At 43.7% G+C, this 16,554-nt stretch overlaps 1 protein-coding gene across 3 annotated transcripts in view; it reads right to left on the reverse strand.

Annotated features, from left to right (window-relative positions):
- The window catches only part of PDXDC1 (pyridoxal dependent decarboxylase domain containing 1), a 409,736-nt gene that overhangs the window by 56,896 nt on the left and 336,286 nt on the right, over positions 1-16,554 (reverse strand). For 2 of the 3 annotated variants that reach the window (XM_063934357.1, XM_063934355.1), the window contains 5 exons: positions 14,272-14,421; positions 12,925-13,114; positions 10,972-11,040; positions 5,510-5,588; positions 4,538-4,622 (listed from right to left, as the gene is read on the reverse strand). In XM_063934357.1, coding sequence (XP_063790427.1) covers positions 4,538-4,622; positions 5,510-5,588; positions 10,972-11,040; positions 12,925-13,114; positions 14,272-14,421 — 573 coding nt within the window. The remainder of the gene's footprint in view (positions 1-4,537; positions 4,623-5,509; positions 5,589-10,971; positions 11,041-12,924; positions 13,115-14,271; positions 14,422-16,554) is intronic. The other variant, XM_063934356.1, reaches the window with a different exon arrangement.

Genomic DNA, 16,554 nt, shown 5'->3' on the forward strand with positions numbered 1-16,554 from the left:
ACGCCCTGAAAAGAGTGTTGTTCCAAAACCGCTCCCCATGCCCTCAGACTGGCGTCCGCTATCAGCAGTACCCAGTCGGGGATCCAGAAGGGACAGCCCCTGCTCAATTGTTGGTCCTGTAGCCACCAGGTCAGCAACAGACGAACCTCTGAGTCAAAGTGATCATGTGAGATCTGATCCGATGAGGTAGGCCGTCCCACTTGGAAAGGATTAACCTCTGCAGAGGGCGAGAATGAAATAGAGCGTACTCTACCATGTCGAATGCCGACATCATCAGGCCAAGTATTTGCATCACCGAGTGTATCGACACTCTGGGGTGACAAAGGAAGCATCTTGAAGTCTCAGGACTTTTTCTGGAGACAGAAACAGTCATTGACTATATGTGTCCAGGAGTGCCTCCAGGTGCACCATGCTCTTAGCTGGGACCAGCGAGGATTTCTACCAAATGATGAGCCACCCGTGGGCTTGTAGGAAGCTTACCGTCAGTTGTAGATGACTGAGGAGGACATCATGGGAGTTTGCCAGAATCAGCAAGTCGTCCAGATACGTCAGGATCCTGACTCCCTGGTGACGGAGATAGGCCGTCATTACGGCCATGACCTTGCTGAAAATAGTGGAGGTTGCCAATAGCAAACCACAGATACCACTGATGCGACATGGCAATAGGTATATGCAGGTACGCATCCTGTATATCCAGGGATACCATATAGTCTCCGGGTTCCATAGCCAGTATAATTGAGCGCAATGTTTCCATACGGAACTTGGACACTCTCACAAACTTGTTCAGTGATTTGAGGTTGAGTATAGGCCGGATAGACCCATTGGGTTTCAGAACTAGAAACAGGGACTAGTAGTAACCTCTGCCTCTCTGGGCCAGAGGAACTGGCACTACCACTCCTGTATTCAGGAAAGAAATCACAACCTTTTGCAAAACTTGCGCCTTTAACGGATCCAAAGGGATAACCGGGGTGCAAAACTGGCATGGGGGACGTCTCTTGAAGGAGACTGCGTACCCGTGAGAGACAACTTCTTGCACCAACGCATCTGAAGTGGTCATTAACAATACCTGGGTTAACTGCAGAAGTCAGCCTCCCAAACCTGGGGACTTCGTGGTTTTGGGAGCACGAGATTGTCTCGTGTATGCCTGACCTTTTGCTTTTCCTTTTGGCTGAAAGGAACGAAAAGTGGTACCTTTAGCCTTCTGTGCAGAAGGGTTAGTATTTGGGAGAGAGGCAGTCTTAGCAGGCGCCAATTTATTTAGGTCTTCCCAAACAAAATGTACCCCTTAAAGGGGAGTACCTCCAAGGTCTTTTTGGAGTCTAGGTCTACCTTCTATGACCTCAACCACAGAATATGGCGAGCCAGGACAGATGTAGTCGACACATTGGCTGTCAAACACACCGGCCTCAGAGGACGCCTCCTGAATGTAATAAGCGGCGGTGGTAATGTGAGACGGGTATTGACAGATATATACTAGGGCAGCTCTTTCTCTATTGCCTGAACCCATGCTTCAATTCCTTTTGCAGCCCAAGAGGCTGCAATAGTGGGTCTATATACAGCACCTGTAAGGGAGTAAATAGATTGCAGGCATCCCCCACATGCTTATCTGTCGGTTCCTTCAGTGAAGTGACAGTGGTGACAGGCAGAGTGGACGACACCACTACGAGGGTGACATGGGAATCCACCGGTGGTGAATTTTCCCACTTGTTACATAACTCTGCAGGGAGAGGATAGCGAGCCAAGGCCCGTTTAGACAAAGGGAATTTCTTCCCTGGATTAGACCAGGGCACCTGCCTGATGTCCACCAAACGGTCAGACTGGGGTAATAGATTTTTAACCAACTCCTGCAATTTTAACATATCAGTTTCCTTAGCAACAGTAGCGGAATCCTCATCATCAGTGATTTGTAGGATTTGCTTAATAGCAATCACAAGGGCAGGGATATCAATTTGCAATGGAGAATCCTCATCAGAAACACCTGATTCAGTGTCTGACAGGACAGTATGCTCCCCCTCCTCTTCAGATGAAACCTCTGAGAGATTTGTGGATTGTGAGGAGGAAGCAGCCCGCTTAGATGACCCAGAGACACTAGAGTGACCTGGAATAGATTTTTGTCTGACCAAGGAATGATTTAATTGCTGCAACTGGTTAGACAAATGTTCCTCCCTAGGCAGATTAACCATATGGACAATTTGTGGCTGTAATGGCACAGGTGGTCCCATAGGGGACGTAAGGCATTCCACCAGTACCCAGAAGGTTTGTGAACGCAGCCCAGGGTGGCTCCTGATTGGTTACAGGAGCTGCGGACTGGCTGGGAGATGTATGATACATAGTACACAGACTATCATACACAGCTTCCTCCTCTGATAAATCTTTGGCGCATGCTCTGCATGATGCAGGAGCGACCACAGACTTACTGCCCTTCTTGTTGACATTGTACACAAATGCAACGACAGAGCGAATTAGTACGATAAAGCCAGACAGAGTACAATACCTGCAAATAAATCTGCTAGAATGTGACTGTAGACACAGTACACAACACCAGCAAATAAATCCAGTATTATGTGACAGAGTACACGTAAAGGGGAAATACTATGACGCACTATATATATGACTCTGACGCACCTGGGCCCTCATTCCGAGTTGTTCGCTCGCTAGCTGCTTTTAGCAGCATTGCACACGCTAAGCCGCCGCCTACTGGGAGTGAATCTTAGCTTTGCAGAATTGCGAACGAAAGATTCGCATAATTGCGAATATAAATTTCTTTGCAGTTTCTGAGTAGCTCGGGACTTGCTCTGCCACTGCGATCAGTTCAGTCAGTTTCGTTCCTGGTTTGACGTCACAAACACACCCAGCGTTCGCCCAGACACTCCCCCGTTTCTCCAGCCACTCCCGCGTTTTTCCCAGAAACGGCAGCGTTTTTTCACACACACCCATAAAATGGGCAGTTTCCGCCGAGAAACACCCACTTCCTGTCAATCACACTCCGATCACCAGAACGATGAAAAATCCTCGTTATGCCGTGAGTAAAATACCTAACTTTTGTGTAAAATAACTAACCGCATGCGCTCTGCGAACCTTGCGCATGCGCAGTAAGCGATTAATCGCAATATAGCGAAAATCTGCAACGAGCGAACAACTCGGAATGACCACCCTAGTCCCTTAGGGTACAGAATATAGTGATAGATATATCTGGGAAACACTGAAAGTGAAACCACCCAGCAGATACAGGCACACACAGTCCACAGGCAATGCAGATAATTATTATGACAATAAAACTGCACTGGACTAGTATATGTACAGATACATATATAAATAAAACACAGCACGGTCCTAGAACGGAGGTATATATCAGAATACTTGTACGATATATCCTGTAATAGGTACACTTTTTCTTAACTAACGCTGTCTATATAAAGACATGTAGAATACTCAAGTGTTTGTAAAGTCACAGCGCTGTATACAGGCAGCTTTACAAGGGAGACCTTGCCCTGCAGTTCCAGAGACCTTGCCCTGCAGTTCCAGAGACTAGCCGCAACAGTGCTTATAAGATGGCGCCCAGTGTCTCAGTCAGGGAGTGAGGGAGAGTGAGAGGCAGCTCCAGGGCGGGAAAATTTGCTCAGAGATGGCGCCCTGGGCCGGGGAGAGGCTACAGGTCAAGCGCCAGCTCCCCTATGCTGAACTTCAACCCCAGATGCTAGCGAGCCTTATTAAATGGGGCGTTAGTAAACCCGACCTGTGCTCTATTGCCCTGGTGGTCTAGTGGGGTCCCTTCTCAGTGACAGTGTCCACGCCAGCGCAGCAACCCGTCTCCCTAGGTCGCGGATGGAAAGCGATTTAATGGCAGGTCCTGCCTGGGGGACAATTTTACCTCGTCCCCATAGCAGCCACGCAAACCAGGAGAGCGACTGCGACCATATGCCTAAAGCCGGAGCGTCTCTGCCGCAAGTACCTAGGAACAGGCAGCGGGAGTATGCGACGCCGCTTGGGAGGTGATGGAGCTGCAGCACTGAAGTGTCACCATGACATACAGCACTGACAGCCCAGTTTTGAAGAAATTTTCCGTCAGAAAAAGCTTTTTCAGCCACCTGTTAAGTGACCTGCTGCTGCAGACACCAACTGAAACGGAGCTCACAGTGCCTGGAGGCAGGGTTATAGAGAAGGCCCCAATGCATCCTGGGACAGCCTAAAGCTTTAGCCCAGGGATGGGGAACGTTTGGCCCTCCAGCTGTTGTTGAACTACATCTCTCAGCATGCCCTGCAATAGTTTTAGCATGGCCAAATAGCAAAACCTTTGCAGGGCATGCTGGTATGTGTAGTTCAAAAACAGCTGGACGGCCAAAGGTTCCTCACCCCTGCTTTAGCCTGTTGGTCTCTGGATTAAGATCCACTCTACCCCCGATGTTTCCCTGTGGAAACCAATGTAACCTGCTGCAGAAAAATATTCTAGTACTTTGTACTGGAAATGGAAAATGACAGTGTATTTAAAACACCAATGAGTATGAAAATAAAACAGAACAAATAGGGTTTAGCCTACCCCTCTACATGCAGCCATATACTGTACTGGTCACACAGCTCTTTTAGTCTCCCCAGCTTGTCAGTGTGCCCTGCTCCCGGAGTACCTGGAAAGTACAAGGGATTATCCAGCATAATTATATACAGGTCACGAGTTAGCAAACTTTCATTAGTTCATATTTTACTGATAGGAGATATTGCATGTGCACAAGGTATACTTTCTCTGTACTACAATGGCAATAGTGAGATATTACACAAGTGGTTAAGCAGTGGTGACCTGGATGTCATACAGTATAAGGGGAAAATTCAATTAGCAGCCAGGATCTGACGGTATCCGGTCTCTAGGTCGACAGGATTTCTAGGTCGACACGGTCACTAGGTCGACATGACAAAAGGTCGACATGAGTTTTTCACGATTTAAAAAAAATATGTTTGTTTGTTTTTTTACTTTTGCATACTTTACGATCCACGTGGACTACAATTGGGAACGGGCACACGGTGCACTAATTGGGGTTTCCAGTCACTCTATAACGAAAACACAATTTATTTTTTTTTAATAAAACCTCATGTCGATCTTTTGTCATATCGACCTAATGCTTGTGTTGACCTATTTTGTGTGTCGACTTGCTTACTGTCGACCCTATGAACCACACCCATTGTGACATAACCTGACAACTAATACATTGTGGGATACGCAGGCATGGAAATCTCACCCCATAAAGTTGCACGCATGAAATAAGCTATGTCTCTGTACTGTACAATCGGAAATCTGCACAGATAGAACCTCACAAAGGACTTATTCAGGCTCTACATTGATTAAAATCCTTTTGTCTATTCCAGGCTAATAAAACACAAACTGCTTTATACATTCCAGCATCTAGAACCACATTTGATGCAATAATGTTTAATTACGTAGCATTTCATTATAGTTAGCAACAATAAATGTGTTTCTTTTTTTTTTTTTTAAACAGAACTAGAATGGAGATTAACACACCAGCATTGGCCACCAGGAGGAGAGGCAGCTTTCCAGACTGGATGTCATCTTTTAGAAGCCGATCCAGTAAGGCTACATCCTGGAAGTACAAGGATATAAGAAATTGATTATACCATTCGAATGACTTTCATTCTTTATCATGCATGATGTAAAGGAGTGACTTATGTTCTAAAGCAGTCTCACAATAGCTGCACGACAGGCACTACACTAGTAGTTAAATTAAATAGCATTTTGGAACTTTCCAAAAAGTTATTGAAAGCTTACTAAAAGAAACAAACAAACACTTTGTTTATCCATACACATGCACAGATGTTGTCCCTAGAGTATACATATGATCTACCAGCAGACTGGATGCCGGTTGTCAGTATACAGACAGCAGCATCCCACCTGTCGGAATCCCGGCAGAGAGTCCTCTCCCATGCTCACTTCGCTCACCACGCTGCTGGCCCATTGGCTCACTTCCTTTGCAACAGGTTATATTCCCACTCGGTTAGTGGCGTGGACCCACCAAGTGAGTGGGAATAACCAGCAGTTGTCGGGATTCCGGCCAGCAGTCTTTTGCCGGCTGTCGGGCTTCTGGTGTCTGTCTCCTGAATGCCGGGATCCCAACAGCCGGTATTGTAACTGTATTCCGTCCCTAGTACTGCTTGGGTTTTCGCTCTTGCTCTCTTTCCTCCCCTGTATCTTCAGCCCTCTTACTTTATCTCTCTCTCTTCCTCCTCAGAACTTGATTTTACTCTAAATAGGTTATCCTCAGCAATGCAGTTTTCCATTTCATTTTTACCACTGTACTTTTTGGGATGACCTCATCTTTTTTCCTCTACAGTGTTTTTTTTTTTTCTTTCTGTGTGTCCTCTGCATCCCTGTGTGCCTTTTTGCTTTTTTCTATCTCTTCTACTGTTCTACATTTTTGATTGTGGATAATGTTCTCGGGTTGGCTTTCAGGAGTCTGTATGTTTTCACAATGAGGTGTAATGTGAAGAGTAAGCATAGGAAATAACAGAAGGGTTTGGAAACTGTAGATGTGTTGTTGGAACTCTCTGGAATGGTGATCACTGACACTGGTGGTCGACTCTTACTGAGGTGAAACAGGAATCAATAACGCTAAGATGTATTAACATCACAGCCGCCACAGTGGGGGGAAAAACACACACCCCTACTCCAGCAATCTCAGCAAGTCCAATAGCACATCATTATAATGCTGGTAAGCTAGGCCATGCCTCCTTGCTGGCCCTAGGCACACGCACGAGGTCTCACTAAAACTGCAAGCTCTCATTAGCAGAACTCTTTAGCAGACACCATATGACTCTTTACACCTACCAGCAGATAATCCTGATGTGTGAGGATGTACTCAGTCAGGCACCACTGGGCTCTGTACACCTACCAGCAGATAATCCTGATGTGTGAGGATGTACTCAGTCACGCACCACTGGGCTCTGTACACCTACCAGCAGATAATCCTGCTGATGTGTGAGGATGCACCCAGTCAGGCACCATAGAATCTGCACACCTACCATCAGATAATACTGCCTATGTGTGAGTATGCACCTAGTCAGGCACCATGGGATCTGTACACCTACCAGCAGATAATACTGCCGATGTAGGAGGATGCACCCAGTCAGGCACCATAGAATCTGTACACCTACCATCAGATAATCCTGCCGATGTGTAAAACAACAATAAGCCATAATAATGATCTTATCGTTTAACAAGAGCTGCTGGAGTACTATCGCCATACAACTGTATGGCTACGGCAATGTCCGTACATGTATGCAGAGACCATACAGAAGTGATTTTCTCTAAAGTGAATGCATTAATCTATACCGATCAATGTTAGTGTTATAAACAGTGCTGGATCTGGTGCATTTGTCACTTATCAATTGATAGTACATCTCCCCCACAATACCAAAGTTCTACCAATTTTTTCAACCCATCAGCTTCAAATTAGAGATGTGATATACAGTACTGTGCAGAAGTTTTAGGCAGGTGTGAAAAAAATGCTGCAAAGTAAGAAGTCTTTAAAAAATAGAAGGGTTATTTTTATCAAGTAAAAAAATACAAAGTGAATGAACAGATGAGAAATCTAAATCAAATCGATATTTAGTGTGACCACCCTGTGCCTTCAAAACAGCATCAATTCTTCTAGGTACACTTGCACACAATTTATGAAAGAACTCAGCAGAGAGGTCTTTCCAAACATCTTGAAGAACGAACCACTGATCTTCTGTGGGTGCAGCCTTGTCAAATTCTTCTGTCTCTTTATGTAATCCCAGAAAGACTCGATGATGTTGAGGTCAGGGCTCTGTGGGGGCCATATAATCACTTCCAGGACTCCTTGTTCTTCTTTATACTTAAGATAGTTCTTAATGACATTGGCTGTATGTTTGAGGTTGTTGTCCTGCTGCAGAATAAAATCTGGAGCCAATCAGACGCCTCTGAGATAGTATTGCATGAAGTACGAGTATCTGCCTCTATTTCTCAGCATTGACTACAACCATTAATCCTGATCATATCCCCAACTCCATTTGCTGGAATGCAGCCCCATACTTGCAAGGAACCTCTTCTATGCTTCACTGTTGCCTGCAGACACTCATTGTACCGCTCTCCGGCCATTTGGCGAACAAACTGCCTTGGACTCATCAGTGCAGAGCACCTGCTGCCATTTTTCTGCACCACAGTTCCTGTGTTTTCATGCATAGTTGAGTTGCTTGGTCTTGTTTCCATATCAAAGATACGGCTTTTTGGCAGCAATTCTTCCATGAAGACTACTTCTGGCCAGACTTCTCCAAACAGTAGATGGGTGTACATGGGTCCCACTGGTTTCTGCCAGTTCTGATCTAATGGCACTGCTGGACATCTTTCGATTTCAAAAGGGAAGTAAGCATGATGCGTCTTTCATCTGATGCACTAAGTTTCCTTGGCCGACCACTGCGTCTATGGTCCTCAACACTGCCCATTTATTTGTGCTTCTTCAAAAAAGCTTGAACAGCAAATCAGGAAACCTGTCTGCTTTTAAATCTTTGCTAGGGACAGCTTGCTGATGCAGTATAACTACCTTGTGTCTTGTTGCTGCACTCAGTCTTGCCATGGTGTATCACCTATGATCTATGACATAAAACAGTCTTCCACAACCTCACCTTTGTTGCAGAGTTTTGCTGTTCCTCATCCAGTTTTAAGCCTCCTATACAGCTGTTTCAGTTAATGACTGTTTCAACCTACATATGAAAATGATGATTATCATCACCTGTTTGATAGGACTGGTTAATCATACGCCTGACTATAATTCTACAAAATCCCTGACTTTGTGCAAGTGTACCTATAATAACTGATGTTGTTTTAAAGGCAAAGGATGGCCACACCAAATATTGATTTGATTTAGATTTCTCTTCTGTTCATTCACTTTGCATTTTGTTAAAATACTAAAAAGAAACTATTAACACTTCTATATTTGAAAGCATTCTTACTTTGCACTATTTTTTTCCACACCTGCCTAAAACTTTTGCAGAGTAGTATAGATAATTGGTAATTGCAGTTAAACCTTTTTCTCTAAATCCACTTGGGGGATACGACTAACCTCAGAGTATAGAGAGTGCAATGAAGGATTTGGTTTTCAAACTGCTATAACTTTTTTGTAATGTAGCTTCTCCCCTATTTAACCCCCTCTGTGCAATAGTTCCTTAAAACGTTTCTCAAAAAGCCAATATAATCTGAATATTTATGGTGGCCAAAGAGCTATGCAGGGTGGGACGGAGAGTCCCCCAAATGGATTTAGAGAAGAGGATTTAACAGTTAGTACAAATATCCTATTTTCTCTTGCACCTCCTTTGGGGGACACTACTCACGTTAGGTACATCACAAAGCTATCCGTAGGGGAGGGTACACTCAGCAAAGCTGTGCAAGACAAAAAAATATTAATTAAAGCCGACTACTCTGGAGACAGACCACCATACATTGACATTTTAAAAGTGTAGACAAGAATCCACCCAGCTAGGATTCTATACTGCAATGTCCAGAAAGCTTTCGCCAACATGGAAAATCTAGTCACAGGGCCTTGAAAGTGTAGAGACATAATCCTGTCCGAGCACCCAAGCGGGTGTGGTATTGAAAGTCGACAGTAACTAGGTCGACCACTATTGGTCGACAGTAACTAGGTCGACAGGGTGTCTAGGTCGACAGGGTCTTTAGGTCGACAGGTCAAAAGGTCGACATGAGTTTTTAATGTTATTTTGGTGTCGTTTTCTTCGTAGAGTGACCGGGAACCCCAATTAGTGCACCGCTTCGCTCGCCATGCTTCGGGCATGGTGCCTTCGCTCCGCTACCGCTTCGCACAGATTACCGTTCCAATCGTAGTCCACGTGGATCGTTAAGTATGAAAAGGTTCAAAAAAAGAAAAAAATTGTGAAAAACTCATGTCGACCTAAAGACCCGGTCGACCTAGACATTGTCAACCTAGTTACTGTCGACTTTCAATCCGGATCCCCACCCAAGCTATGCCTGATAAGACGGTGGCTGCATAATTCACTGGCCTCCTAAGGTACCAGAAAAACATTGACAGCAACAGAACGACAAATTCCAACTAATGACACAAATCACAATGAGAGAATGTTGCACTGTACCACTTTGTCAATTGGATCAGCACTAAAAGAAAAAAAAAAGGAAAATTAAGCGATAGACTGTGTAGGCCGCCATCTGTAGTGCACCTCTCTTGCCAAAACACTCCAAAAACACAAAGGAGCTATTGCAAAGACGGATCATATAGGGGAGAAGCTACATTACAAATGCACTGTACAAAATCCTGCATTGCACCCTCTATAACCCAAGGTTAGTAGTGTCCCCCAAAATGTATGTAAGAGAAATATAAATAATTACACACAGTTACAATATGGTAAAAGGAAATCTATTGTCAACATCATATTTTATATTGCTCACCAACATGTTTTTACATTTACTGTGTGTGGGCCTTCACTACTTATCGCATAGCACTGAGATATGAGATAGTCTAGCTATGATTAGGTACGTCTAGGATGTTTACATTTAATGAAAACACTACTCTCCTTCATTATAGGCATCAATAGTGACGGGAGATCGCGGGGCGCAATTCAGTTATTTTGTTTTCACGCTGATCATGCACATAAAGGTTGGTTGTAGCTGCATAAAGCAGCTAAACCCAACCAAAGTGCTGGGTGTTATCGCAAAAAAGTGCTGTTTGGGCACCTAAACAGGTCACTTTTTGTGCATTTCAGCTGGCCATCCTAGGGGGGTGCAAGCTGAAAATCAAACGCCAGCAGTCATTGCGCCCGAACGGAGATACAACTGAATAGCTCCATTTGGGCGCTGTCTAGTGGCTGCCGGAGGAACAACATTTGAATCTAGCCCTATGTATGTATAACATTATGGCTGAAATACGGAAAAGAAAAATGACTGTGATTAGACATCACTGAATTCTGTTATTAGAAGTTTACCATCTGATGCGGCGATCCAAACATTGTATTGCAAGGCACGCGACACAAGCATGACAGAGGAAGTCCAAGCTAGGGAAAGAGGAAAAACAAAATTAAAAAGATAATCCTAGACGGAAAATCAATACAGGCGCTATTAGAAATAAGACCACTCTATTAATAATTAATAAATGCTGCTCTCAGAAGGTATTCTGTTAAACCTAGGTATCCAAATAAATTATAAATAACTATAATAGAGAGCGCAAACATAAATAATAATAAAAACAATTTATTTGTTATACACAGCATATATTTATATTGAATTAAACATATAAAACAGAGCTAGAGAGCCATGTGCCAATGTAGAGAAACTCTAGATCATATCATACCATATATACCACATATTATATAAATAATGAATTGGCATAAATATATTGATAAAATCCCTTTTTAACTCCTGTGGTAATTGATCCAGTACTCTCAAAACGGAAAAAAGAGTTCCTAGGTATCCAAGACAATTATTGATCAGCTAAATCCCAGTTATTATATGAAGTGCCTATTGTATTGTAAGTTGCCTCATTAGATGGTACCAGTATAGGTGCAGTGGTGCGCAATAATTCACCAACAAAAGGTGATTTTTACTTCTTTAGCAACGTAATTGTAACACCCCTCTGCCGTTGTTGGGGTATATTCTCACCATACATGCAGTTCTTATTGCCGTGTCCTATTGCACAAGGACGAAACGGCTGCAGCGGCGGTGGATGTTTAACATTGGTGCCGGGTCCTATCGCACAAGGACCGGACGGCACTTGAAGAAGTGGCAGCAAGCCGAGCTATAAATCACAACAGTGAGGCGCACCTGGATAAGCACTGGAAGGTCTTAAATGCAGCTGGGTAGAAATGTCCTGGATATGAGGAAATAATTTTGCGGCTCCGTAACTCCGTATCACAGCCCCTTGACGCGTTTCTCCGACTTAGCTGGTGTCGGTTTCTTCAGAAGGTAAGTGTATAACAAATAAATTGTTTTCATTATTATTTATGTTTGCGCTCTCTATTATAGTTATTTATAATTTAAAGAGGAAAAACTGCATCACTCACTATAGATTGCATGTTATTAACTCTACAGGACGACCACAGAAATCTGAAGTATGTAATGATCTCTAGCACAATTTTGTAAGGATATCCATGCTTGAATACAGATAGTTAAATCAGACTGACTGAGGTACTAATTAAGTCAACAGTGCTCAACCATGGATATCCATAAAACCTGGACTGTAATGGTGGAGTTTAGGAAACTCTGCTCTAGCAGATACTGTATGTCCATCTAGTGGCAAACAATTCAGCCATATAACACTTTATAGGTTTAGCTTCTCCATGATGAAGGTTTTGTAGGAATTTTGACTTCCTTCCTATAGATCCTATAACATACTGGGCCATACTCTAGAAAACTTGAATATGAACTTTGTTTCACCTGGAGACATACTGCAGTCTTCCTGCTCCAGTTGGACAGTGTATCAACACTATGTGCTGATGGGGACCATATCTGTACAGTCACCTTCTTTAAATCAACCCCCCAAATTGGCCCAACTACCACATTGGGGTTCAGGACTAGGGTTCCCCTAATTTTGTTATAGGAATTATGGGAAGAATAATGGAAAAGTGTTTTTTTCCCCCTATACAATGCCCAAAATAAAAATATATATATTTACAAGGCTGTGCTAATATACTACAAATAGAAAGCACTATCAATGCACGAACACTATAAAAGTACCCCTATAGCATCATCTAAACATGAAATTTAGTCCAGCCACTAAGGTATGAACCCTAGTTATGAACAGGTTTTACTCCACGAATTCCAATAATTTATTTTGTTTTGGATATAGTAATACTTTAAGTGCATCAACAAGCATATGTTTCCCTAACAAAACAAAAAACAAATAAACCGCTTTTTAAAAATAATCACAGACGGCATCGTACCTGGTTACAGAGGTACTGGCCTAGTCCAGGCCTAGAAGCTGCACTCATATAAATGACGGGCTGTTTGTTAAAGAGAACATTAAATCCTTCCGTGGTATAGTCGTCATAGCGAGAGTGGATGATAAGTCTACACACTTTCAGAAGACCCTCCCGATCATCCTCATGGTAATAGGCAGTACCATTTTCATATCTGGAAGAAAATATAGAAGGTGGTCCTTGTGTGCTGAAATTCCAAGCTCCCTTTCCAAACAATCAGATGACCGGTTTAAATAGGAGTTTCTGTATAGGAATGTCTAGATGAATTTACATTTTCCATCACCCCTTCACAGCCTACAATGTTTTATCCTTGTTAGCGATCCTACAGTAGGTCTTCTATTATCTAATGGGACCCATACATATATGGGCCAATTCCCCATTTTAACGGTACCAAGCAAAAATGCAGATCTGCGGACATCAATGACTGACGATACATCTGAGAATCCACCTTTAGCTGGAATCCGCAAATTGAGGATTTCCAACACATTGGATTTCTCCTATCCCCAAACCCAGGCATCAGGAGAACTGGGAATCCCCCCCCCCCCCCCTTCCCGATATCTGATCCCCATAACTCTCAGTGTGTGGCTCCCTGCCTGCCTCAATTTCCCTTCTCACTCTGTAGATATCACACGCAGCCCTGAGCTCACCGGCAAACACACTCATATCATGAAACACTAAGCTGCTGTGTGCCTTCTGATGAATTGTCTATGTATGGGCTACTTCTTAGCGGCACACTTTTAAAACTGGTCAGGATCCCGGCGGTTGGGATTCCGGCAGTAGAAATACGACATTAAGTGTAATCTGAGACTAGTCCTATATCCTAAGATTTGTTTTAGCCTATCGGTCTGAACAGAGCCATATTTACAGGGTAGTTTCCATCATGTCTGTAACAAACACAGGACTAGGGAAGCCAATCTCGGGCCATTTTTTCAATCCCGGGTATCGGGATTGAAAAATGGCCAATCCCGGGATTCCCGGGATTGGCTTTTAACTATGTGGCTTCCCCCTCACACATAACTCACCATATACCGGGGAGGCGGGTGGAGAACATCCTCCGCTTTCCCCTGGCGGCTCCCAGCGGCGTGTGACGGTGCAGCATGACCTCTCATGCTGCGCTGGGGAGCCGGAAGGAGGAAGCCGGGCAGCATCGGAGCGTCCTGTGGACGCTCAACGCTGATCCCTCAATCCCCGGGATTGGATCTTCCAATCCCGGGATTGAATACCGGCCGTTTTTGGCCCTAAACCCCGGGATCCCGCCGATCCCGAACCCAGGATTAGCCACCATACTCAGGACTAAATTGCCGGATATACCTGAACAGTCTGCAGAGCCACAGAGTGGTATCTGATAAAATCCTAGTGGTCAGTTTTCGGAGTCTGTCTTTGTCCAGCACGGAGATATATGCTGCTAGACTATGTCCCAGCAGTGCCATGTTACCCTGTTCTCCAACATTTTGAATCCTACTGAAGAAACAAAATTAGTACAAAATAAATATTACATGTTTAATGTTTATCAGCTTTCAAGACGCAACAAACCTAATCATTATAAATGGCAAAGTAAACCAGTATTTAACTTAACTAAACTCTACAGCTCAGGGATCCCAACCGGATCAGATGTGTTATTTTCCTTTTATCCCTGTGTGATACTTTAACAATAAACCTGATAAGAGTCAGTGGCTCATTCCTGATGACTGACATTTGTGAGCGCCAGCAAATAAATCGTAACCACTTGACCTATTACAGGCACATGAGGACTGGAGCGGAGCCTAAGCTCTGTAAATCTGACACACAAAACTAATAATGGACAGGATTACAAAGCACTTTCATGCAATCTATAACACTGTAGCTGGATAACATTCTAAAACACATAAAACCACTATTTTAGCTAGAAATATATGAGCTCCGCCGGAATTGTGGAAGAATGAAAATACAAAGCGGACAGACACATACATGACAGATGAACAAAGTGCCTTATTTATGTGACAGTGCCCATCTATCTGATCTTGTGGAAGATTCAATTATTTTTCCGATGATTGAGTGATTGCACTGCAAAGCATTGTAGGTCCCTGTCCGTGACGGAACAAAGCCATGATGGAGGATTTTATGGTCAATATAAAATTAGTTTGTCCTCACAGTTCTGAAATCACTAAGTACATGGTCTATCCACTATAGTAGCTAGTTGTCACTCTGGGATACCTCTTGCTCCATTCATACAGCCTCTCTCATGCTAAAGGCTACACAGTCTATTAATTAGTGATAATGCCACATGCCTACCGTCCTCTGCAGTATAGTAAAAATGACAGGCTACTGGGGAAAGTAGAAGCTGCTGCTCAAACAATAGCAAAAACTTTGTGCAAAAGATTTTCCACTAAAAAGTAATAAAAAAATAGGGATTTTTGTTTACTTACCGTAAAATCTCTTTCTCTGATTCCATCTGGGGGACGCTGCGCAGTTACTTGTGGGTTAGAGGTGTGTGGTTGTGGAGTTTGGCACAGAACTATTAAGAACTGACCCCTCCCCCCTCTAACCCCTCCCATCTCCTTCCTGCCCAGCCAGCACCTCAGTTAACGTTTAGCCAAGCCAAAGGAGATAGACCGAAAAAATTTTACTGGTTAAACCAGACAACCATATGGGAGGGATCGCAGCGTCCCCCAGATGGAATCAGAGAAAGAGATTTTACGGTAAGTAAACAAAAATCCCTATTTCTCTTTCATCCATCTGGGGGACGCTGCGCAGTTACTTGTGGGATTTCCCAAAGCAAGCTAATGAGAGGAGGGAGAAGTAGACGGCATAGCCGTCTGTAAAATTTGACGCCCAACAGAGGCAGTTTCCAAATTGAAAATATGAAAAAAACGGTAAACCCTTTTTGAACCGTATGCACAGGCGACCAAGTCGCCGCCCTACATAGCTGCTCAATAGATGCATTCCCGCGAGCAGCCCAAGAAGCTCCAACTCGAATGAGCTGGAATCGATTCAGAAATTGAAATATCAGAAAACTGTTTTTATGGCGAAATCACCCAACGAGCCACTGTGTTCTTGGAAGCCGACCAATCTCGTTTGGGCGCATCAATTAAAAACTAACAATGCAGCCGTACGACCGACAGGATTTGGACAAGATAAATAAATCCGTAAGGCCCTGAGCATATCTAAGAGAGCCAAATGGGAATCCTCCCCGGAAGGAGGAGTAAACGCTGGAGGGACAATGTCCTAATTTAGATGAAACGCTGACACAACTTTCGTAAGGAAGGAAGGTTTTTGTTCGCAGAATCACCCGGCTATCATGAAACCTCAACAAGGGTGGTCTGCAAGAAAGAGCTGTCCATGCAGACACTCGCCCTGCGGAGGCAATTGTCAATAGGAAGACAACTTTTGAACGTTAGATACCGCAATTTTACAGATTCCAAATAGCTCAAATGGAGAATACTGAAGAGCCGTAAAGACTAAGTTACAGTCCCAAGGGGGAACCAGAGGAACAAAAGGTGGCTGAATCCGAAGAACTCCCTGAAGGAACGTCTGAACTTCTGGAAAGATAGCCAGTCTCTTTTGAAAGAAAGAACCGATAAGTCAGAAACTTGACCTTTCAGTGAAGAAGTCTCA

The sequence above is a fragment of the Pseudophryne corroboree genome, chromosome 7 (assembly GCF_028390025.1).
Source record: "Pseudophryne corroboree isolate aPseCor3 chromosome 7, aPseCor3.hap2, whole genome shotgun sequence".
NCBI lineage: Eukaryota > Metazoa > Chordata > Amphibia > Anura > Myobatrachidae > Pseudophryne > Pseudophryne corroboree.